Source organism: Centruroides vittatus, unplaced genomic scaffold (assembly GCF_030686945.1).
Source record: "Centruroides vittatus isolate TY-2023 unplaced genomic scaffold, ASM3068694v2 scaffold_324, whole genome shotgun sequence".
Classification (NCBI taxonomy): domain Eukaryota; kingdom Metazoa; phylum Arthropoda; class Arachnida; order Scorpiones; family Buthidae; genus Centruroides; species Centruroides vittatus.
This window is the reverse complement of record NW_027122701.1, coordinates 3,186,348-3,212,673: the sequence shown is the minus strand read 5'-3', so window position 1 is coordinate 3,212,673 and position 26,326 is coordinate 3,186,348. Positions and strand designations below refer to the sequence as shown.

Below are 26,326 nucleotides of genomic sequence, written 5' to 3'. Positions count from 1 at the left end.
CACTTTCTTTTTTTGCTCGACATAGAATGAAGGGATTAAAATATTAAAAAAGAAATCACACGACGTACAATCACGACAGTCACAATTCGAATACTGGGCGCACCAAATTTCCTGCAGCATAGAAAGGCCAAGCGATGTTGCGTGATCACCTGCGGCCAATGATAGCCGAGTGGGGCATGTCATCACGAACGTATGAGTCGGCAGTGGCGTGCCATCATTGGAAGCAATGGAAGCGCCGATTCCACCTTTCAATGACCTTCCCTTGAATTTTATAAAATATAAATTTTCATATTTTAACGTACTTTGAATTAATTAAAATGAATATTTTATTATAACTGCATTATGTATCTTTTACAAATTTCTATACTACATGTGAAAAAAACGATAAGATTGCTATTGTATATTCGAATAATTCGGTGGCGGAAGGAATGTCTAAACCGGATCAGTCTCCAATCAGCCAGATTATATAGGCATTAGCACATGCGGTTTACAGTGCACAAACGTCACGGTTTAGCTGGTAGAAGCGACACACGCGTAAAGAGTACGCGACTTTATATCCCGGAGCAGTTGTGGACTGTTAGCCGCCTGCTAGATATTCGGCCACCCTCGCCCGATTATGTGAATCACGAGCAGACTAGATCAACGGCGGGCCAGCTACGGCTGGCGAAAAGTTTCTATCCGGCCCGCGAGATCTTTAATAGATTATTAAATTGGAAAAATAACTAATTAATAGTTATTTTATAGTTATTTTTCCAATTCTTTGTAATTTTCGAAAACAATAAGAGAAATAAATGTAGTAATTAACTTTTTATTTATTTATTTCATATTTGCAGACTAAAAAAATTACGAGTCACAAGAAGGCGTCAATTAACTACTACGGCACGGAAAAAAACGTAAAATTTATTCTGGCCCATGTTATAAAAAGGGTTGCCCACCCTAGACTAGATTTATAACAACCCAACCGATAGGAGTTTACTGGCACGTTTTTATGATAGTTCTGTATAGTTGACAGGAGTTTAAAAAAACTCCATTAAAATATTTGATATATTTATTCTGCGTTTATTCTGCTCTCCCATCTTATATTACTTACGGATTTCAATGTTAAACCGGTGATATTACGATTTAGTATGTCCCATCTGTAAGGGGATGCAGAAAAAACGTGTACAATTCTAGTACAGTGTTAAAAATTAACTGTTACTTTGGCAGCATCATTTACAACCAAATTTAATGAATGAGACGTACAGTACATACAATGGTACAAAAGAAAAGCTCTAGAATTTATTTTCCTTAAATTTACGATTTATATATCCGTTGTCATAAAAATTTGTCTTTCCACTGTTTTCCCAAGACTACAGATATTCAGGTACAAAGTAACTGGTTTCGACTTATTTCTACTTAAGAAGTGACTAAATAATTAAGAGATTAGGGAATGGGGACATAAATAAAACCCTGTTGAAAGAGCCAGAATTTTACTTCAACAAAAGCTTAACAGAACCAATCACTCGCTCAGTACAGTGGGAAACTGATTTCCGTGTACACCTGGTATTAAAACGAATTAGTTAGAAAACGAATGACTATTAAGTTTAACATAGTTAGATTTTTACAGCTACGGTGAGAAACGTTTAAAATTTACAACAGCCCTGTGGCGTCCTTTGAGATATACTAGTGATGCGACAAAAGAGGCATTTGACATTGACCGGTATCGGCACCCTCGGGATTTGGCACGCACACACTCACTACACACCTACCTGGACCGTCACTAGTTCCATCCATTAGCTACTCGTATCAAGATATTTGACTAAGTGGATTGTTTTAAGATTTAAAAAGTAAAGAATATTTTATGTTATTTTTATGTACGTTTCTTTACAAAGCTATATTTTAATTATAATTTTCTTTAAAAGTATATTAATACAATCGAACAATACATTGTACCAGGTATGTATATCCACCGCACATTTTATTTCACTGAGTAAGTTTTTATAATTTATTTTTAATTTTAGCCCTTATATCGTGGCTAGCGATTCAGAATGTAATTGTGATATTAAAAATACATTTAGAGAAGTCTACAGTTTTTACTGGCTTATCGAACAAATGAATACGAATGGACCCTAGACCAGTGATTCTTAACAGGGGGGCCGCGGCCCCTGGGGGTCCATAAGAAGTTTGCCAGGGGCCGCCAAATTATGCAAAATTTCCTTCAGAATATAATAAAAAGAAAATTGATGTATAATCCGAATATCGTATTGAAAAGTGAAATAAGAAAGATAAAGTTTTCCTATTTAGTTTTTATTTATTTATTTTGTATTTCTTCCTACATACAACTTTGTTAGTACAGAAGAAATAAATGTAAATATGCTACTTACACCGCAGTATTTACTTCTTTTATTCCAAAGCAATTTTAAGAAACTATTAATGCTTGGAATTTTAAAAATAATTAGGAAAAATAGTAGGCTTTGAAAATTTAAATATTTTTGCAAAAGTTATGCAAAATCCTTACCACAAGTGGGCGTTTTAGTTTTAGTTTAGTTTTAGTAAAGTGGCTAGCCACTTTAGTTTTAGCATCGACATTGGATCGATTTATCGACATGTTTCTTATTTTATTTTCTGTTAAAAATTAATGAGTTTTCATGTTTAATTGTGAAGTTTGAATGTTATTTAAATAGATAATGAAATAATAAAGTTATGATTTACATTTATTATATAAAAAATAAAGCAATAATAAAAAAATCAATTTATTATAGATAAATTATCAAATTATCAAATATAAATTATTATTAAAAAATGGGGGTCACAAAAAATTATGAAATATTTGATGGGCCGCGAGTATAAAAAGGTTAAGAACCACTGCCCTAGACCATCACTAACGCGCAATTAACTGATTGCCCCTGGAAGTCGGCTTCTTACAGAAACACAGCTGCCCTGTCATCAAATGTCACGGCACGCCACTGCAATTATCCGAATAAACTCTTTTGTTCAAATGAACCTTTATCTGCATCATTTTCTTCTATGCTGGGTCTTTCTTTAATAATTTGAATTTCTTGAATATTTACCGTATTTTACGAACTATAAGATGCTACAGACTATAAGACGCACCTTAATTTTTAAGCAATTTTTTTTTTAAAAAAATACCTATAAGACGCTACGGAGTATAAGACGCACCTGAATTTTGGAGGCAATTTTTCGAAGAAAAAAGTGCGTCTTATAGTCCGTAAAATACGGTATATCATTAGGAAGATGTAAAGAGGGCCAAATATCAGTCCTAATCTATTTTGAACGAATTCATGGATGTAGTTTTTTCTGAAAAAAGCTTAATATTTCAATATTGACCAAATTATCCAACATAATCGTGCAATCGCATATTTTATCATATACAGATCGTTCATTAATCTGTCCGCTATTACAGTGTCCTCAGCAAGAGTGAATCGATAGTTTCTGTAAGCGAAATTTATTTCTTTCATGGAAGCCGCCATGTTAGTTTGTTGAATACTCAACAAACAAACTTTCTAGGACTTTGGTTGTGACCGTTGAGCTCAACGGTGAACCAACGCTGATGTCACGGGCTTCAACGGACTACTCAACGGTCCATTTAGAAACGACGTTTTCTCACTGTTGAGCCAGTCGTTGAATATATAAACGTACCCAATGTACAATACAGTGGAAGCTCGCTTAACGAGCACCTCTCATAATGAGTAATTCGTATAACGAGAAAAACAAACTGTAAAAATGACTTGCTTAAAAATAGTCAACGTAGACACGCCTCGACCTCCATCTCCTCTCAAACAGTATACTGTGTCATTTCGCACGGGATTATTTCCCCTGTATAACATTTATGAGATTCAGTATACGTACTTAAGGGAACCGCCTTATTTTAGGCCTGTTCATTTCGCCCAGAAAGTGACGTCACACGGGCGTCATTTTTTAAACTTGTTTATTGTAAAGCCAGAGAGATGACGTCAAGTTGCCGTTAAAGCGTACAATTTCTGGACGAAACGAACAGGTTTTTTTGAGTAATTATATGTAAGATTTACTTTTTAATTTTGATTATAGCATCGATAAAATCACCGATATTTAACAAAAATTTAAAGAAAATGATTCAAATATTGAAATTTCTATGAATTTAAGAAGAAATGCTTGAAATTCTTAAAAAAATTTAAAAGATAGTTTGTTATTTTTTCTTAATTTATAGAAAATAGCCTACTCCTTAATTAAAGCCTGTAGAATTGCAATTTATATAATTTCATATTTATCCTACTCAATCGTAGGAAAGACTGCATGCACGATTGACTGCTTATGCCAGTGAATATTAATCGGCGATTTTCATTCGTTTTGGAGAACTTTATTACTTGTTAACACGTACGAACACACTTAAAGGTTATATAGTAATATATTTTATAATAATTTATTCTACGTTGAAGTTAAAAACTATTACAAGTTTCTACGCTAGAGGTCGTGATAAGCGGAGTGTTCGAAATATGGCGACAGGATTACAAGAAGTGATTGTTTATGATCGGCGAATAGGTGATGTTGCCGAGAAATTTATAGATGTAAATGAAGTCAAGACGTTTCCAGAGTTTAAACAGAAGTTGGAAAAGGTAATTTATAATAATGAATAAGATTGGAAGGATTATAAGCTTGATGTAAATCATAGTTGTCCAATAGGATAGGCTTAAGAATTATGAACATGAGAAATGTGTGCAATGTTTTAAAAACAAATATATTTATTCTGAAGGCATTGATAAAAAACGCGTAAAAATTCGATATTCGTATGAAGAAGTTTTCAAAAAATTTTGCTAATTTTTAATCCATCCAATGCTTAAACTATTTAACAAATGTTTGTAATGTTTACATGAATATTTGAACATTTATTACATGTGACATAACAGAATTACATTATAGAGCAAATTAATTGAATCAAGTTTGTACAACAGACATATACTTTACAATGCAAAGCAAAAATTTATCTTATTAATTTGAATGATTGCCTCTGGATGTAATTACATGTTTAACAAAATATAGCCAGAAAAATATAAATGAAGCCTGACCAATATATTGGAGCTCCAGCATGGGGTCTAAAACTGAGGATTGAGGAGCATATATATATGTTTTGGAAAGGTCTATCCACTACCGCATTGGCCACTTTTGACAGATAATGATGTCCGGGTTGAATTTGACAAGGCCCGATTACTACAACGTTGTGATGACAACAACTTGAAATGTTTAAAGCATTTAGGAGGGAGACAGCAATTAATTTTAAAGAAATGGACTTGTTATCAGCTGCATGGAGGGCGTGTTTTGACATGCCATAAAGCTTGGTCGGGTTTCATTTTTATTTTTCATATAAAATTAGTATTTTTAAAGAAAACCGGAGAGCACTTTAAAATCTAATTTAATTTTGTTTAATGCGACATTGAGCATGCGCATATCTTCACGATGTGCAACTTTTTAAAAACGTTTGGAATATGCATTCTTTGGACAAATGTTCCAACGTTACTTCAAAACCTGAAGATGACCATTGAAAATGGATGAAAATGTTTATTTAACGAATAGTTTAATCAAATTTTTGCTGGTTTATTGGTAATTACATGTTTTGTTTGTTTTGTATACCAGTAATATTGTGGTGGTTGTAATTACATGATTTAACATGATTTTGCATAATATCAGAGTTTTGAATGAATATTTGCAATTTTATTGACCTACGTCATGTGTCTAAAGTAGCATTGATAAGTTTGACATTTGATATATTAGCTTTACTTGTCAATTCTCTTTTGATAATTGTTTAAAGATTAAAGATTTTCTATTATGTTAATTTAGGCAGTTTTCAGAACATTTTAATATATTAAATGAACCTTGATATTTATATTTAACAAATTCTGTATTGAAAATATACTATTAATGTAAATAAATTAGATTGTTTGGCCTTAATTGTTTGTTTATTCATTTATTCTTTCAACTATGAGCACATGATGGTCTTTTTATCCAGCCAGGCATGGGTTTGGGCCAGGTGCACAATGGATTGGCTGGGTGGTGAGAGACATGCCCGACATATCCAGAACAGACCATCTCTTGAGAAATTCCTGGGTTTTTGACCCATCTGGATTTGTTATTGGGTCTCCAGAGTGGTAGACTGACATCTTAACAGCTTGGCTATCAAAAAATTATTGAGATTATATACTATTGTGTTTAATATTTATATGTACATTACTTAAACTAAGCTCAAGGTGAAGCATTTGAAAAAAAAATCACTCCTAAGATTTTTGATAAAATAAAATGTAAAAATGTGAAAACAATTTTTCAATGTACATCAATTAAAAATAAAATAAATTATCTACTGTAATAATATATGTAGCTTTATAGAAATTTATTTATTTGTTTGATTCAAATATTGAAAGTATAAAAAGAAATTTACTTAGCATATGATAAAATATTTATTTGATAAATTTGTCTCAATTAAGTTGCTTTTGATCAGTTATTTATCTTATCATTTGTAAATGACAGGAACAAATACTATGGAGAACTTTTATTTATGAATTAATGTCTACTGAATGATGTCATTCTTATTGTATTCTTTATCTACATTTGTATGTGTAAAAATGTGCTTAAAGAAGAAAATAGTGATCTGAATCAATATTATATACTTAGTGTCCATTTTAATCAATCCACTGAAAGAACTTGAAAAATACACATTCTATGAAAAAATCATCAAACTGAAAATGTTAGACTTTAGGGGGGCCACAAGATGGGGTTATAATTTCATCATAGTGCTACAATCAGTGAAAAACAGGGTCAACTTTATTTTCTTAAATGAAAACACTTATTTTTCATTGCATATTTTATGATTCTTCATTAAAAAAAAAATCCACTTTGCATGAAAGATTTTTTCAAAAGATGCACTAATTGGAAGTTATGTGCACTTGAATTTTTACTTTTCTAGCTGTTATATGTAACCGAGGGAAAGTATGGTGATTGAAAAATGACTCCCTGAGATTTTTACATTTTTGGATTCAAGACACCTTGAAATGTCAAAATGCAAAAACCTTTGGGGGGGGGTTTCTGTATGTGTGGATGTTTGTGTGGGGGGGGCACAATTTTGTTTACCCTCTTTGAAGGTTATTAACTTGTGATTTTTGTTTAAAATTTCTGAAATTTTGCATTTATGAGGGGGATTGATGCTATTAAGTTTTGGTGATTAAAGGTTGAGGGGGTAGGGAGATAATGGGGGTTGTGTGTATCTCCAGTAGGATCAGATGTAATGACAATTTTACTTGTTATTAGCATTTACAATTGTTTTATAAAACCACCCCTACCCTCAAAATTAAGTTTTTTGCCATTTTATAATAATTAAAAATATAAAAAGTTTTAGAAATAAAATATGATGACAGATGGTGTCACCAAATGTTACCATGAAAGTTGAGCAACTCATCATTTGATTTTTTCATGGCTGCCACATAAATTTTATTAAGTTTGAACACTATTAAAAGCTACTGTTTATTTAATTTTGATGTAAAATTATAACAGATACCAATGTACTAATTTTTTTATTATTTAATTTAAAAAAATTTTTAGCTGAGATTTTTTTCATTTTTTATGAGAAGTGATTTATTTGAAAATATGAATATTATACTTATGTATATTATACACATATACATATATAAACCAAGAGTCAGACATGACTAAACGGATAAGATAGCTAGATACATATATAAATGGTGTCTGTAATTAAAGTATACCACTTTAGATGCAAAATTTGGAGGCATTCTTTAGAATAGGTAGCTGGGAACATGACTGTTGCTAGGATTACTGTAACTGCTCCAAAATTTGGTAATTCAAATGTAAATAAAGGTACAGTATCTTAATCATTTATGTATACTGGCTTATCTTTATTTTTTATATATATTATGCAGAAAAGCTCATCATAATCCAGAACAGAAATATGTAAATCAGTTGCAAAGATAATTCTTAATAATTTTGTTCAGTGTTAAAATATTTTTTTCTAATCAAATAGTTTCATCCAAATTTGTTTTTGAAAAAATATACAACTATTTACAGTTTATAGAAAAATAAATGTTAATAAATGTCATTTATTAACATATTTTTCTGTTACCATGTTAAATAATATAAGTAAATTATTTTTATTAATTTATTCACTTAGCTATAATTGACAATTTATAATTTTTTTTAAACTAAAAATTAGATAGTAGTATTACATAATTTTAAATAAGTTTTAATTAAAAATGTTTTGGATAATCAGATTTCAAAATATCAATTATAAAAGATAAAGTATTGATTGCATAAAACAAACATTTCAGAATTTTACTTCAATTCAATTAAATAACAAATTTAAAAAATATATTTTATATATTTTTTCAAATTAGTTTTTTAAAAATATTTTTCCTTTTTATTTCTTTTCATTTAAGATCTATTATATTAACTCACATTTAAAAATTTAAGTGACAAATTTTCTGTTTTACTAGTAAAACACCTGTTTATAAAAAAAATTTTACAAACCATGTTTTGTTTGTTTTATTACATCAAACATTAATTTTTATAAATGATTGTAATCTATTTTCCATAATATACATGCATGTTTATCTAAAGAGAACTCAACACGTGAAAAAAATTTAAAGTTATAATTTAAAAATTTTTCTACACTTTGGTGTATTCTTTAATATTTTTGGCTTCAATCTGTCTTTCTTGTTTGTATTTTTTCTCAGAATAACTGATTTGTTCCCAACAAATCAGTTATTCTGAGAAATTCATTTTCATTGTTTTGTACTCCATTAAAATGATATTCTAATGTATTATGTATATTATGCCACACAAAAAACTTGTGTGGCAGATTGTGCTATAAACATGCACAACTGGATATGGTCATTAATATATAATAATGTGTGATAATCTCTCTGTAGGTTTTTTATCATCATAATTTGTCATCTTGTGCCCAAATCTAATAAGAGACATAGTCAACTGGACAACAGCAAGTGGGCAATGGACAACTGGGTCAACTGGGCACCGGACATCTGGGCAACAAAATAAGAGATAAATAATAGAAAAAATACAAAATTTTTTTATTGTTTTCTTTATTAAAATCACCATTCCTTTCTATTTTGTAAATTTGACCTGGTAAATTTAAATAATCTTTTTCAACAAACGAATGAAACAAGTTAAAAGAATGACACTGTAATTAACAAACATATTTAGACATGTTACATACTTTATTTTTGCAAGTAAATAGAAAAGTCTCAAAGGATGGTTGATATCTACTCCCAAAATTAATAAATATAGGCTACATAAAAACAAAGACAACAGTTACATAAAATTAAAAGTACATTACACTAAATACAATATACATTAAAACAAAAAAGTATAAAAATTGTTTGAAAGAATTTGTTTTCAAAGAACTCCTTTTGTTTTTGTGCACTTTGTTAACTACTGCTGACATAAAATAATTAACAATGCTACAATACATTTTTCCTAAACATTTTCTGTTTTTAAGTTTGAAATAACTTGTAACTCGTAGTTCATAACTTATAACTCACACCTCATACATTTTAATTATATTTATATGTATACAGTGGTGCCTTGACTTAGGAGTTTAATTTGTTCCATGATGGAACTCATAACTCAAATTACTTGTATGTCAAATCAATTTTCCCCATTGAAATGAATTAAAATGTCATTAATCTGTTCTGGATCTCCAAAACTATGCAACTTCTTTTTCCATGTTTTTTAAATAAGAAAAATGTATTGGTTTGTTTGGAAAGTTTATAGTGATTTTTAAGAGAGATAAAAGAAACTGTTTTAAAAATAAAAATATACTTTTATTCTATTATGTATGCCCTGTTGTTTTTAACAATGTGTTGCCATCTACAGGGGAGCTTCATGATACCCTCTTCGTAGAACTTTCTAGTTTTTCCTATGAAAAACTGTTTCATGTGGTTTTTGCAAGCTTCCAAAGTATCAAAGTTTTTATTATGAAGGGAATTCTGCAGAGTATGGAACAAATGGTAGTCTGATGGGGCAAGGTTGGATGAGTATGGGGATGGGGGTAAAACATCCCAGCCTAGTTTTAATAATTTGTGGTGTGTTCATAAAGACATGTGCAGTCTGGCATTTGATTGATGAAACACAATGCCTTTTCTATTGGCCAGTTCTGGACATTTTTCTTTAATTGCTATATTCAGTTTATCCAGTTGGGAACAATACTCATCAGAATCAATTGTTTGATTCTGTGGAAGCAGCTCATAGTACAGGATTCTTTTCCAATCCCATCAGACGGTGAGCATGACCTTTGGATGAAGACTGGTCTTTGGAGTTTTTAATGGTGGTTCATTTTTCTTGCCCCATGATTGTTTTCAGCTGATGTTGTTATAAATGATCCACTTTTCATCACCTGTCACTAAACGCTTCAGAAAAGAGTCATTCATTTCATTTTTTTAAGAGGACCTCAAATGGAGATAAGATATAGTAAGTTCTTTTCTGTTAAGTTGTGAGGTATCCAAATGTAATGATTCATGTATTTGAGCTTTTTTAGATGTTGAAATACAGTACTATTTGATGACTTCAATATGTCTGCAGTCTAGAGTTGTGTAATGAGGGTTTTTATCCAATAATGTTTTGATTTGGTCTTCTTCAATAACGGGAGGTCTTTCTGAGTGGGAAACATCTTCAAGGCTGAAATTACCCACTTTAAATTTAGAAAATCACTTTTGAACAGTTTATTCTGCTACAGCATTCCCACCATAAACATCACATATTTATTTTGCTGTTTGTACAGCATTTTTGCCTTTATGATAGTGAAAAAGAAACAAGTGTTGAAAATACATGTTGTTCATGTCCATTTTCACAACAAGACAAATTAAACAATATTTGAATAATCTTAACAGTTTTTGTAATGGACATGTCTCAAGGTAATTTTTCATAATATTCATTGGTTTATACAATTCTAATCATTTTCATGTCAATCAGTCTCTCAACTGTCGGCTACCAAACATTGCTTCAAACTTTCCGAACAACCCAATACTTATAAATAACAAATATTGTATAAAAACAACTGTATTTTACTGCAATAAACTGGTTTGGCAGATGTTGTGGTGTTCGTTGCATAGATAAAGAAAGAAAAGAAGGAAAACTCGAGAAATGAGAGACTGTTGTGCTGCACACAACGTAGAAGTGAACTAATGCCTATGTCACTCGATCATATGTTTTTCTATAAGCTAGCCTGTCAAGACATTGGAAGAGTAACGAAAATGACAAAATTACGGCAGTTTTTCCATTTTCTTTTTCTTAATCTATGGTTTGTTGTGGCATTTGTTGCACCAACTAGGTGTGGGGTATATGAAGCTGGCTCATAATCCAAATTTTAGCTCTCAACTCAAAGCAAAAAATTGGCTGAGAGACAGCTCATAACTTGAAAAATTCATAAGTTGGGACACTCTTAAGTCAAGGTACCACTGTATATATTTTACTGATATTTACAAAAAATATAAATAAATAATAATCACAAAATTTTATGCTTACTAAGCTGCAAAAATTTTTAAGTGTCTGTCACCCACTTGACTATTGCCCATTTGTCATGTACCTATCTAATAATGTCATTTATGCAACTGATATTGCATTACAGTCTTTGTAATTGATGGTTTGTTCCCTCGAAAATGTTTTGTAGATTTCTTAAGCTTCTGTATATCTGATTTGCTGTTTTAGTTTGTACTTTTTGGATTATTTTTGTCTGGTCCCAGTTGACCAAGTCAATCTGAATCAGAAATTACATAAGTTACCAAGGCAGTAGTAGGGTTGGTCTTTTGAATGCTGTCCTTGTGTTCCTTTAACCTTGATATTGTAGACTAGGGATGGCAAACTTATGGCACACCTTTCCAAAGTGCATGTCGGGAGAAATCATCTGGCAAGTAACATGTTATACAATTTCGATTTATCACCCAACTTTTTCAATTATCCCTTCAATTTTTCATCTGATCATCCTTTTTTCAATCACCTTCTTTACATTTATTCTAGTTAAAGCATTTTCACTTCATTTCTTTAAATATCATTATTTGAAGTCTAAAACTTCAGCATGCACACACATTTTTAAAGATAACTACATTCACTATATGGCAAATGGACTCAAAAAGATTTGCCATTCCTGTTATAGACCTTTAGTAGCACTGATGTAGCTTTTGTTCTTTTTAAATTGTAATATTTTTCTTTCTGTCTTGGAGAAGGTTGATTAAGATGACTAAAAATGTTTGAGAATTAAAAATTTTATTGCATTTTGAAGGTCTGATTAGTAGTACTGTAATTTTACTGGTTGGCATTTACAATTTTTTTAAAAACATGCCCCTACCACCAAAAATAAGCTTTAGCATCCTGTTGAAGTGCAGGAAAAGTTGTGGATGAGACCCTGACAACTTTACTTAAACCTTAAGTTATATAAACAATTTTTTTTATGTATAGTACATTGTATTTATATTGAATGTTATTTATGTAAAATTTTAAATTATGTTTGAATTTATTTGTAATGATTTAATTATCCATTGTGTAAAATTTAGAATATAAAAGAGTTGTATTTTATTTAAGAATTTTATTTGATACTGAAGATGGCCAAAACTGAGATCAGATCATTTCATTTTTAAATATAGATTTTGGCAATCTTATGGCAGCAATACTAAATATATGCAGGGATGTAACCAGAAATTTCTGAGTGTGGGTTACCTGCAATGCTGATGGTTTGCATATACTTAGATACGCCACTGTAAAAATGCAATAGCCCAAGACCTGTAGCAACACATATTGTGCAAGGAGCTACCATACCAATATGGCAGCTTTTTGCATGTAATATTAAAACCAGTAGTAAATGTGACTGTGCTTGATCAAAATATAAAAAAAAAGAACAAACAAGAACAAGTAGTTTCCCAGGTTATGTGCATAATGTGTTCTATCAAATAGTAGTAGTATTGTGAGTTACCATTTCCTATATATATATATATATATTTTTTTTATTTTAAAGTAACTTTTCACCACATGAAAAGTTTTTGAGGAATGACCAATATGTTTTCATGCCCCAGTGATGCCCTTGTTAAATTATGTAACATTTTACAGCAAGGAAAGAAGAGATTGATGTCTCTGTTAATATTTCTAGATATCAAATATAGTGCCGATTATATTGATTTATCTGACAAAAATGATGTGATTATGATTTAGGCCTAACTGAGATTGAAAAATACAAATAAGCCACATAATTTCGTTATTATTTTAAACCTGTATAGTTTATATGATATTACATAATTTATATACTTTTTATATATTATCAATACAAAAGTCAAATTCCTATATTTCTGATAGTGCTAATGCCATCTTATGTACATTTGCCAAACCGACTCAATTACGAAAAACAGCTACAGTCAGAAAAAAGTCTACTAATAATATTGATACAGTACATCATTATTATGAACAAATTCATCAATGTACTATATGTTTCATACATAAAAATACAAATTTTAAAGCTATATTGCAGTTTTTAATTTTTTTTCATTGTATCTCTATCTCTAAAACAGGTCCAAATAACATTAAAGCATAATACATAAAAATAAAGCCTACACCCATCAAAATTGAGTATTGTACAGATAAATGTTTCCAATATTGAAAACGGTTTATACTTTTTACCTAGCTTTAGTCAATCGTTTTTTATTTTCACTAGAAAATACTGTAAAATTGTTTAAATCAGTCGGCACACAGGTAAGGAACTAGGTTAACTGGACCAGCACAGTAAGTGTTAATACCAAATGATCTGCTAGATTGTATTAAGCTACATATGACTACATTTAATAATTACTCTATAAAGAATATTGAAAAGCATTTAGTAAACAACACTCTATAGCTTATTGATTTTGAGATGGTTAACATGGAGATCAGTGAATTGTGAATGTAATCTATATTTGGATATTTCTTTTTCAAATTAATTATGAGAAAGTTTTTATTACTATCTATTGATCTGTTCTAGTTTTAAAACTAGTTCATTAATGTTTATTATTAATTAATGTCAATGAATAAATTATATGACAACATAATCAAAATATCCCTAAATTATAATCAAACATAATTCAGTATTGCAATAAATTTAATAAAACACCCAATATAAATAAACAGGCTGATAAACTTTACTAATCAAACAAACAGCTGGATTCTTATTAGCCTACATTAAGGCTAATTAATTAAGCTACAAGTAGTTGGTTAAGTTACCATTTCATGTTAAATTTAGCAATTAGAAATAAATAAATAAATTTGATTTAGAATATGTTGGAAGAGAAGATTGGCCTGGAACAGGTCTCAAACATGCAACTCCTGCTTTCCATGTAGATATATTGCCAGTTACACTACCCAGATCATTGTTTAATCTGCTCTTCCAGCCAAACTAATTAATTAGTCTGGAAGTGATGGTAAGAAGAAGTTGTAGGTTCAAATCACACTTCAGGCTGATCTTTTCTTCCAGAATATTCTAAATTAAATTTATTGGGCTGCAATTTGTGACAGTTGTAGACCTATAAAATTCCACTGTTGTCGATGTACTTGTCTTTCCTCAATCTAGAGAACAGAGTTAGATAGATGAAAGACAAGACCATCTTTCATCTATCTATATGATAGAAATGGAAACCTTAGGGGCAGGAGGCCTGATTAACTATATAAGAACTTCCAATGCAAACTGGAAGTTATGTTATTTCAATTCAAAATTTCCCCTGAAAGGTGTTAGATGACCAGCACGACTCTATTGTTAAAGGAAAAGTATGATGTACAGGGGCAAGCCACTACTAATTTGAGGTGTAGAGCATATATTTTAAGTTAAATAAATTAAAAATATGATTAAAAATTGCAGCCCAGCATTGTGACAATGTCACAATAAATAATTGCTCGTTTAATTTTAATTATTAATTTAAACACAAGATAGAATTTAACTTCCTATCTCTAGCTGAATTGTTTAATGTCTTATTAATTGCAGTATTTTAAGACATATATATAAGATGCATGAATACATTAGATGTGCTCTTTTTGGTACAGAATATTTAGGAAAAAGTATTTAGTGTATTAACCTGTAGCCTACTGAAGGCCATTTGGTGAATCCATTAGCCAATGAGAGTGCAACTTCATGTAAATGCAAGACGATTTTTTTTTTTTTTTTTTATGAAAGTTGTGTTCCATAAAATACAGTAATTAGCCATAATGTAGCCCAATAAGAATTTGCTATTTGTTTGATTACTATAAAAATTAAGATTTCTTAAATACTGTCAAACTTCTATATAACCTAATCCTGAAAAAAATTTGTTATAGTGAAATTTCATTATACAGAAATTACACCTTTTGGTAAATACCATATTATTTTAACATAATTTTTTCTCATTATTTTATGTAATTTAAATTAATATAAACTTAATGTACAGAAATAATGTAATTTTAATTTTAAGTAAGTGTACATTTGTGTGTTAAAATACTTACAACTTAGTTTAATTACATTTTTGTAAAAAATTGTAATTTTTTGTTGCACAGAACAATTTAAAAATGTTTTCTTCATAATATGCTTCACACTTATTGAGCTTTAAAACTGTTTTATCTATATTGACATAAACACAAGTTCTAGCACATTTTGCTGTAGGTCTTGCACTATTAGCTAATTTCAAAATTGATTTGCAATTTGTTATTATGGTTGATAGACTATTCATAGGAATTCCAAACTTTGCTGCAATGTCTTTCTTTTTTGAGTCTTTATCAACTTCTCACAACACATTTTTCAGTAATGCTTAAACACTTTTGCTTTGACATTTTTGTACTACAGTGTAGAACTGTCTGCTCTCAAACCTGAAGTTAAAATAAAATTGAAAAGTTACATTTCACTTTCTAATGTTTCTGAGAACTCTGATAGAAAAAATTAGGAAAATTTTTTTGAACTTAGCATAGCATTCAGTACTTTAAAACAAGTAAGGTATGACTCATCTCAGTCATCTGCACGAATTAGACTTCTAAATCTTAGTGGTTTTGTTGGTGTTATTTACAAGTAAGACTGCTTTCTCAGTTAAATACTGTACTGTACACAATAAAAAAGTCACCAATATAAATATTCATTATACAGACTGCCCTGATTTTATGACAGGGATGCATTCCCAAGAAAGCGGCATAAACAAAATCAGTGCAAAATTAATGTTTTATACTGTACAGCACAGTACTATATTATGAAGTGAATAGAGATGCATTCCAAGTTATTCAAAAATTTATATAGTACAATAATATTTTTTTCAATAAAAACATGTTAACTATAAAATTACAGTATTACAGTAGAGAGTCGTTAATCGGAACGCCGGTAATCGGAATGGCCGGTAATCGGAGCAATTTTCAGTTGGACTGTGTCATGCTGAATCGAACGTTTTTGATACTAGATTTACTTCTAAAATATAATTTTCACGTTTTTATATTCTTCAATATATTTATTTTGTTTGTACAAAATGCAGAAATAATTTTTATCGATACGATAGCCTCAATTATTATTATAAAAATTTTCGTTAGGCTTAAAATCGACGAAAATTCAACACGAAGCGACACGCAACGGAGAAAAATTCAACACAAAGCGACACGCAATGGAGAAAAATTTGAACATCGGACATATTAATGTATTTTTTCATACATAATGGGTAATCAGAACAAATGACTAATCGGAACAACCCCAGTCCCCAATTGATTCCGATTTTCGACTCTCTACTGTACTAAGAAATTCTGTATAATACAGTATTAAATTGATTTATTTTAATACATACATACTGTAATACTGTAACTCTAAAACATTTACTAAATATAAATTGTTTAGATCCAAATTCCCTCATTGAGAGATAGTCTTTCTCTCTCTTCTTTACAACCAGTAGTCATGAGGGGGCAGATTACATGATGTTTTAAAAACTGATGACCAGTATTTCTCACACTTGGGATGCGGTTTTGTGAAGGGTTACAGATTGATACCTGAAATTGAACCTAAATTCGAGCTTAACCCAGATGGAGTAATCAACTAGTCGATTACTCCATCTGGGTTGAGTTTTTGAGTTCTATCGATTGAATTTTTCTTAATTTATAAAGACTTTCCATAGAAATTTATCTTTGTTATTTAGAAGCAATTTTACATATTTTTGGTTGAAAGAGCAGTGTACAAAGCTAAAATTCATTATACAGAAAAATTCACTATATAGAAGTTTATAATATGGAAGTTTGACTGTATTATGCATATTACACAAAATATTTAACAATTCAAGTTATTTTATGATACTGCATTTCTACAATTAACAGCCATAAATCAATAAAATAAATTGAAATTTCTTAATTTGTAGATTTACAAAATTTTATTAGAAACAAAAAATGGGTTTCAGAATTTTGATCTTTATTAATTTGTAAATTTATGTATAATATATTAAATTTTTTTTAAATGCTGTTTCAAATAAACTGTTTTTTCTGTTAGGAGTTAAAAATTTTGCCTGATGAAAATTTTGTTATTTGTACTACAAATAGAGAAGAAATAAATGATAGAACATTTGGTAAGTATTTAATTATTGAAATTAATTATTTTTTAATTTTTTATGTAATCTATAAATTATTTAAAAATTAAATAATTGCTAAATTCATTCTTCATGTTTATTACTATTAGGCTATTATATTTTATTTTAATAATTTTAATACATTTGTGTGAGGCTCTGACAGGGTCTGAACTCATCACTAAAAATATATTAAAAATGTTTTGAACAGAGGAAAAACACGTTTAAATGGAAAATATTGTCAGTAAAAGTTTACATTACAAAAAGAACGAATAAACAGTGCAAATCTTAAGATTGACCATCTCCAGTTGGGATTGGAATTTGGCATCAGATTAAGCATTGATATTGACCTCTTCCGCAATATAAGTTGGACTCAAGTTACACTTGGTACACATATGAGACCAATTAGAAAGCAAGGCAGGATTAAAAACCAATTGGGATTAGCAATTGAAGGACCATGTTGATAAAAGTTTGTCATAAGGACACGAGGGTCTTTCCCCAAGATTCATTGTTGTTACCCAAAAATATCTGTTCTCCTGTTACCAAAAGTTCCTTTTAGTATAGTTCTTTTTCTACAAAAACAAATCTGTTGTACTTTCTCAAAGACCTGTTTCTTTGACAAGATTTCTTTTTTTGTTGTTACTCAATTACAAAATTCCATGACCCATTCAAAAGGAAACTCTATTCAAGTGTGTTTCCTTTAATTTAACTGCTTTGGTCAGCCATAGGACATTGTTGGATGAAACAACCCTGGTGCTCCAATCTTCATAAGAGTCTTTAGAAGGATGTTTCTTGTGAGAACAGACTAGCCTTACACCTGAAACTTCATTCTAAATAAGAAGACCTTGTAATGCAAAATTGTAAGCTATTGACTTATTCCCTTTGATTAAGTCAATAGCTTGGGTTCCCTTTGATTGGCTCCATGTCCATTACATGTCCATATATGTGCCATCCTTTCAGTCTCTAAAATAGAGTCTGATCATTAGAAAGGTGGCATAATTATCAGTTGTGATTCCAGTCACCATGCATCTTCACTTGATACTCTAATTGAAGTTCATTAACCTATATACTCTTACATACATATGAACTGAAATTAGCCTTTAAATAAAGGTAGCTCTCTCCATTCCTTTTTATATTTTAAATTTTTTTTGTTGTATTTGGTTCACTTTTCCATAATTCTATAGCAGCTTAAGCATACTTGAATACCAATGCATAAGCTGTAGAAAATACTTCTAAATTTTTATACTGAAGTGCCTGTACTGAAGAGTAACTGCTGATATTGTTATTTTAGGTGTGGGAGGCACTTTGAAAAGATTGCCCAATTTTGCACAAGTTACAAAATCCAGTTTCAAGTCAAAATCATCAAGATTATTACTTGAAATTCATCATCACTGTCACCCAATTTGTGATAAATTGTCCAATCTAGCAACTCTGCTCTCGTATTCCATGACAGTTGTGTATTTGATTTGTCGTTACAATTCCGGTATGATGTACAGTACAATGTAAAAAATCCAATAACTTTTTTCCCATTTTTATCCCATTAAATAGTAATATGAAAAAGTTAAAAAAACAAGAAAATAAATGAGGTTGTCTGCCAGATCACTTTGATTTGGTAGCCCAAAGAATATTTTGGTTGCATGGGTCAACTTGAAACCTCCTAATTTCAAATCATATGTAGATATCACAATCATACTCATTTTTTGTTGTTTATTACTTCTTATTTCTGCTTAAAAAGCAGGAGTTGAAATAGTTTAAAATTCAATTTTCTGGATCCTTACTATGCCACAGAGACAGTATTTCTGATTTTTGTTTCATATTAATTTTTCACAGATAGGAAGCTGTGAAAAATTAATATGAAACAAAAATCAGAAATACTGAAATAAGATAGAGCTTTGTAATTCATAAGAAACATTATTTTGATATGTCAATTTACCAGCTTAACCAGACAGTCAATAAAGGGCCTGAGAAAAACACTGGATTTGAGAGCCCAAAGAAAATCTGAAACTGGAACTAAAGTATCTCAAATGTTTATCATTTAATTAAGTAAAAGAATTTCTTAATATGTAAACTATTTCAGTTATTTTGTTTTTTAATGAACTGACAGAATTGTAAAGAATGACAAATATTATAAATTTACTATTTATAATATTTTATTTAGAGAAAACTGACGAAGATTACTTTGTTTAAATAAAGATGATTTGATCAAGATGATTTGTTTTAACTGAATACATAGAAGTATTTTTCTACATTTTTGTAGTTTTGGAAAACAGATTTCTTCAACAATTAAAATTTCCTTAAACAAGAAATAGTTAAAAGAAAATTTAAATATAGAAAATGCTTATGCTAATGATATAAACATATTAAAAATGTGATGAGCAAATGAACCTTACTTAGAATTTTTTTAATTTTCTTTCTTTCCTAAATTATAAAATTATTCTAATAACTGAATTTATTACATCCATATTAAACATCAAAAAGCTAGGGCCTTTTTCAAGCTATCACTTCTATATGTTGTTTGTCAAGATCTTTTGATTCTTTAGAAATCAGTTTTAGGACTCATAATACAGACTTCCTTTGAATTTGCAAAAATTCAAAGAAATATAAACTTAATAAGGAATTTATATAACTTCAATATTCAGTTAAATGTATGAAGCATTATGGTTACAATCTGTTGATGATATTAAGGTGACATCAGTCAGTTTTTCATTAAGTACTGACAGACTCACTCTATATGAGTGAAGGTTTTATCTTTTTATATGGGTAAGAGTATGCCCATCAAGAGAGAAAATATGAGACCAACTTCCTTTCTCTCAAATCAAAATTATAATTTATTCAAGTATAATATTTTATACTATGAATTCTTTCTAATCATAATTTATACAGTTAAATGTAAACTCTAATTTAGTTGATAAAGAGAGAGATTTAGGACACAATGGTTTAAGTGTTTTCGATCATAAATACCCAGCTTTCAGATTTTGATGAAAATATCTCAGATATGGTGGATACTTGGTGAATTGGTGAGGATTTCTTTCACAGTGATCTCAAGGATTTGGTTGGCTGCAAAGACGAGGATTTTAGTTCTTGGGCTTCAACTATTTTTTTTCTTTTTCTTTTGATGATCCCTCAAATTTTTCTCAAGCTCCTTCTTCAAACTTTTTTGAAGGCATGGTCCAGAGAATTTTCAAATGTAGTCAAATCACCTGTTCCTTTGACTAGATTTTTGAACTGTTACCAAGAGTTTGAGAATTAGAGACTTCTGTCTCTGGAGTAATTTTTCATCTGCTTATTCTCTCTCTTTCTCAGATTACATTTACAGTGAAACCTCACTTAACGAGCACCTCTCATAACGAGTAATTTGCGTAACGAGCAAAACAAATTGTAAAAAGAATGACTTGCTTTGTGAACGATGTTTTGCATAATGAGTGACAAGAAGAGGGGAAGTCCCGAATTGTGCGCATGTTACATCAGTCTGTGTTTAGCACTCATTCCGCTAGCATTTTAGTGTTGCTTGTAATCACAAATTTTTTTAAACTTGTGTTCAGACATATTAAATATAAACATCAACAACCATAGCTCGTTATATAATAAACTTGCCAAACGATATGCCAAATTCTTGTACTATGTAAAGGCTACAATTAAATATTAGAAATTAATTAATTTGACTAGAGGTAGGCAGTTAGAGCTGCCGCAAACTACAGGAAGCAAGAGCTAGCATACTCTCGGTCGCGCTCCTAAGCCCTGCCTTTTTTCCCATGATGTTATGGGCCATTTTTGCTAGGTAAGCTACTCGAGCACGAAGCAGCCGCAAACTACACAACGTTTGCTCACGTAACTAGTCCACATGACGTGGAATCCAGATGTGGATTGGCTATAGAACAAAGATTTTATTATAACCTATACTTGTCGGTTTTCGTTCCGTCAGTTATTATAACGGAACCTATCTGTCAGTTTTCATTCCGAACTTTGAAACAGAATGGGAAAAATATGCCTATTAGTTAAGCCTATTTATAAATAACTATTTTAATATACAACGTTTATACCATCTTCTTTTCAATACTGAATGTATTAATCATGTAATTTACGTACATCGATAAAATTCTATTATTTCTTTTTTGACGTGTGGCATGTTTATATAGTCATCCATTTTCCACTGCTCTCTGTTGCTAGCGTAATGCTCTCGTTGTTGAATTCTGTGAACAGCGAGAGTACTCTCGTATCGCTGCTCTAGCAAAGGAAAAACCACGTGAGCAAGAAGAGAGGGGCGGAACCTTTGACGTCATCGGTTGTGCTAGGGCACGTTTGCTAGCATTTTGCTCTCGCAAAGTGCTAGTTTGCGGCGGCTCTTATGCTGCCATCTCGTATTAAATTTAATGACCAATTCCAAATTAAATTTAAATTTTTTTTTTTTCTACAAATTGAATTTGCATTTCAGGTTGGTTTATTTTGCATTAGAAGAAAAGATGATGATGATTCACGCTCCTTAACAATGTACATTGTATAATTTTCTTTTAATAAACATTATACATAAAATATTTGAGTATTTTTTTTTTTGGCATGGAATGCATTATTGTAGTGTACATTAATTTATATGAGAAAAATTGTTTCTCTTAACAAGTGTTTCACATTATGAGTAAGATTCTGGAATGAATTATGCTCATTAAGTGAGGTTCCACTGTACTATATTATCTCAACTGTAGGTAAAGAATCTGATTACCAACATTGCATAAACATCTGATAATTTTAATGAACGTATATATGATCTCAAGGTTCATAGTCACTATCTGATGCAACATAACTTTCCCTCTTGTCCAAGTAATTTTTATCCATTTATTACTTAAATACATTATGTGTCCATGCAAGTCATACAAATCATGGTCATTTGACCCATACAAATTCTTTAATGTTGTTGTTGATGCTGTGGTGGGCTTATCTCATAAACAGAAATGACTCCTTGAAAAAGGCCATAGTTATTTGATGTTTAAATATAAATAAATAGGAATGGAGCAAGAAGAAAGAAAGATCTGTTGCTATTAAATTCACTTAATAAAAATATAAGCTCTGAAATTTGGTAATGCTATGTTTAGGACAAAGTACAATGTTAGTTTATAATAGAAAAATAGAGATCAAATATATTTGAAATGGATTTAAGTCTAAATTTGAAACTTTTTATATAAATTAAGTATATTTGTGTGTTCAAAATTATTAACTATTATAAGAGAACTATTTGTTACATGTATGTATTTTATTTGATAGAGATTCATATATATTTATTGATATTTTATTAATAATTATTGCATTATCATTAAAATTAAATAGCAGTTTTTAATTTTAGGATTCTTGGAAAATAAAGATACACTTTATGTTCTTTCTGAAATTGATCAAGATTTACCTGCACAAACTGAGCAAAAAGTTGAATATTTACCTCATTATGACACACTTGTTAAAAGTGGAATGTATGAATATTATGCCTCAGAAGGTCAAAATCCTTTACGTAAGTATTTTTAGTTTTCAAATTATGTAACATTTTTAAATATAAAAATCATATTAATTAATTCTTTAAGTATTAATAATGATAGTAACAATCAATCAAAAATCTCTTTCTATTTTAAGAACAAAGGAAAAGAATGAGATACATTAAACTTTGATATAAAAACAAGAAAAACTGCTTTTGGTATTACTTTTAATAAATTAAAAACAAAATAATTTTAAAAACTTTTTAAGAACTACAAAAAAACAAACTTAATTAATAAACAAGAAAAACTGAAAATTTTAAAGTACAATTACAAAAACAACTTTTATAAGACTATAATAAACACTGAGCAAGAGAATATTTTTAAGTTCATAGAAGATATTTAATAGTTTATCTATTCATATGCATATTGCTATCATACAAAGAGAAGAGAGTTAGTCCATAACAGTAGTGCACTCAGGATTTAATCTTGGGGAGCCAAGTTGAACAGATAAAAAACTTGAATTGAAATTTGAATTGCAAACACCTGAAGTTGGATTTTTTTAACTCAATAAAGCATTATATTTCTGAAAATTTGTTAAAAACTTCTTAAATTAATTTGACTATATTAATATTCTTGACTATATTCTTACAGGTAATGTTTTTAAGATAAATTCTTTTCCTTGATTTTTTTCAGAAATAATTATATATCTACTATACAGGGTGGGCCAACAAAAACGAAATGGCAGTGTTCGTGTTTGTCCAAGCAAATCGCTCGGACAGGTCGATTTTATTCTCGAGGGGACATTTTTTGCAATAAAGTTTTTGCGATTCTGAATACAACAGACGACAAAAAATTTTAAAAACTCATTTATTTTGTATTAACTAAACAAACATTTATTTCGAAAAAAAAAAATGTTTGTTTAGTTAATATTCAGATTCGCAAAAACTTTATTGCATAAGATGTCCCCTCGAGAATAAAATCGACCTGTCCGAGCGATTTGCTTGGACGAACACGAACACTCTGCCGTTTCGTTTTCGTTGGCCCACCCTGTATATAGCTGAATAAATGGGCAGTCTCTTTCTTTCTGTCACAATATGCCAAAAACAGCCACTAGGGGTGCCCCTAGCTATTATTTAAATTAACAATAAAAATTATTTTATATTTTTACAGTATAATAATCAGTATATTATTATTTTTATTTGTCATTTAGTATGCCCTGATGCCTGCATTGGGCCTTTTGACTTGTAATCTAATAATCTTAATCTTCACTACAGTTACTTTCTGCTCAAGCAATGCTGGGCTCATCTGCTAGTCAGTTTATATAAGTGATTTTGGATTTTTAAAAAGTTCTTTTCAAAAATATTTGTTTATTATGATTTTATAACATTTTGAACATTATTTTTGTAGTAATATGTAATATTTTTATTTATTAGAAATTTTATTGAAAGCAATTCTTTGAGGACATTTTTTATGTATTATGTCTTCTTTATTTTTAGTTATTAATAACTAATCAATTTTTATTATTTAATTTTGGTCAGGCTATAAAATGCATTTCTATATTTTAATTTCACTTGATAGTTAATTTAGGAATGTTGTTTTCACTGTTCTTATAAATATTATATTAGTGAATAAGCTTTATTTACTGTGAACTTTATAAGTGAAGAAGAATTCTGTTATTTTAAAATTGTTTATTTAATAAAGTTTTTGTAATTACAGCATATGCATTTGCCGAGTTGATAGACAATTCATTAGGAGCAACAGTACATAACACTGGAAATCGCCATATTGAATTAAGATTGGTAAGAGATTGTTATGGGCTAATTGAATAATGAAGTATTTTGAAATAATTGTGTTAATTTTATGAGAATATTTTTAATTTTATTAAGACTACTATAATAATAATAATAATAATAAATACTAATTTTAGTTTTGTAAATTTATTTTTTAAACTCTAAACTGGATGACAATTTTTCCAGCTTATTAACTTCTAGGATGCTATTTAACTTTGAATATATATATATATATTTTTTTATTACTATAAAAACTTTAAATTGGAAATGCTATATGAATTTTTAAAAATTATGTATTTTATTACATTTACTGCATTCATTTTACATTTATTAATCTGTATATCATTAAATGTTTTAGGTATTAGATGATAGCTCTGCAGAGAAGAGTTTTATATTTGTTATTGATAATGGTTGTGGAATGAGTTCTTGGGAATTAAATAACTGGGCTGTATATAGACTCTCTAAATTTATCCGTACAGATAAGACATTCAGATCAATTCAGTAAGTTACTTATTTTAATTATTTTATATATATATACATTTGGACTTACTATATAGTTAAAAAATTCACACAGATGAAATTTTTAACTGTATAATCAAGGATAGATTTATTTCAAATCATCATAACTCACAGACTGCTAAATTTTTTGTAGTATTTGAATTTATTTAAATTTCAGATTCAAAAATTTCAAAAATATTTGTGTTTATAAGTTGCTTAGACTATTTTGGGGATTGGTCTGTCAAAATAAAGATCCAACTTTTTTTGGTCCTGCCACCAGGTGTATATTATCAGACACACCTCCAATTGGATTCTTGATAAGATTGAATTTTGTAAGGTGTGTGAGGGTAAGAGTCACTCCAAAGTCCAGGAATGGGTCTCTCAGGAAGACAGATGTAAAATCAATGATACCAACATAGAAATGAGAAAGAGAAATTTATTGCAAAAATAAAACATGACATTATACCTATATTTGAATAAACAAAGCCTATTTTCAGAACTTAACCTATTTAGGTACTGTTAAATTTAGGGGGTGCATAACTAGGGAGGATAATCCAAAATTCACTATTCACAGCATATTAGAAAGATGCTTCAGTCTTCTCTTCAGTTCCTTTTTGTTTTTTCACTCTTGCACCTTTTCCCTTTCTCTTTTTTTTCTCTCTCTCTCTTTTCCAAAGTTGACACACTTCTCTCTGCTGTGACTCTTCTGTCATGTTGAATCTCTGTTTTTGATGTTGACTCTTCTTTTCTCTGAGTTGATTCTCTTTTTTTATGTTAATTCTCCTCTGTTTCTTGTGTTGATTCTCCTCTCTTCATTTCTCTCTCATTTTTTTTGTCCTTCCTCTTGTTTTATTTTTTTTTCTGATTACTCGTGATTTTCTTCCAGAGGAAGTAGATGAATGATTAATAAACTTGATTGGTTATTTTTAATCTTTCTCTTCTCTATAATAAATTATGTGTATTCATGTGATGTGGATAAGGTAACAACTGTTACTTAACACTAGTTGAAAAGGAGAAAACGAGAGTCATCCCC

General features: G+C 29.7%; 1 protein-coding gene across 1 annotated transcript in view; it reads left to right on the top strand.

The window, feature by feature from the left end:
- Positions 1 to 4,367: 4,367 nt before the first annotated feature.
- LOC136988187 (structural maintenance of chromosomes flexible hinge domain-containing protein 1-like) overlaps positions 4,368 to 26,326 on the top strand; it is a 211,918-nt gene continuing 189,959 nt past the window's right edge. Inside the window, exons 1-5 of the mRNA XM_067286015.1 lie at positions 4,368 to 4,592; positions 17,480 to 17,555; positions 22,885 to 23,043; positions 24,722 to 24,804; positions 25,154 to 25,296. Coding sequence (XP_067142116.1) covers positions 4,473 to 4,592; positions 17,480 to 17,555; positions 22,885 to 23,043; positions 24,722 to 24,804; positions 25,154 to 25,296 — 581 coding nt within the window. The 5' untranslated portion in view covers positions 4,368 to 4,472. The remainder of the gene's footprint in view (positions 4,593 to 17,479; positions 17,556 to 22,884; positions 23,044 to 24,721; positions 24,805 to 25,153; positions 25,297 to 26,326) is intronic.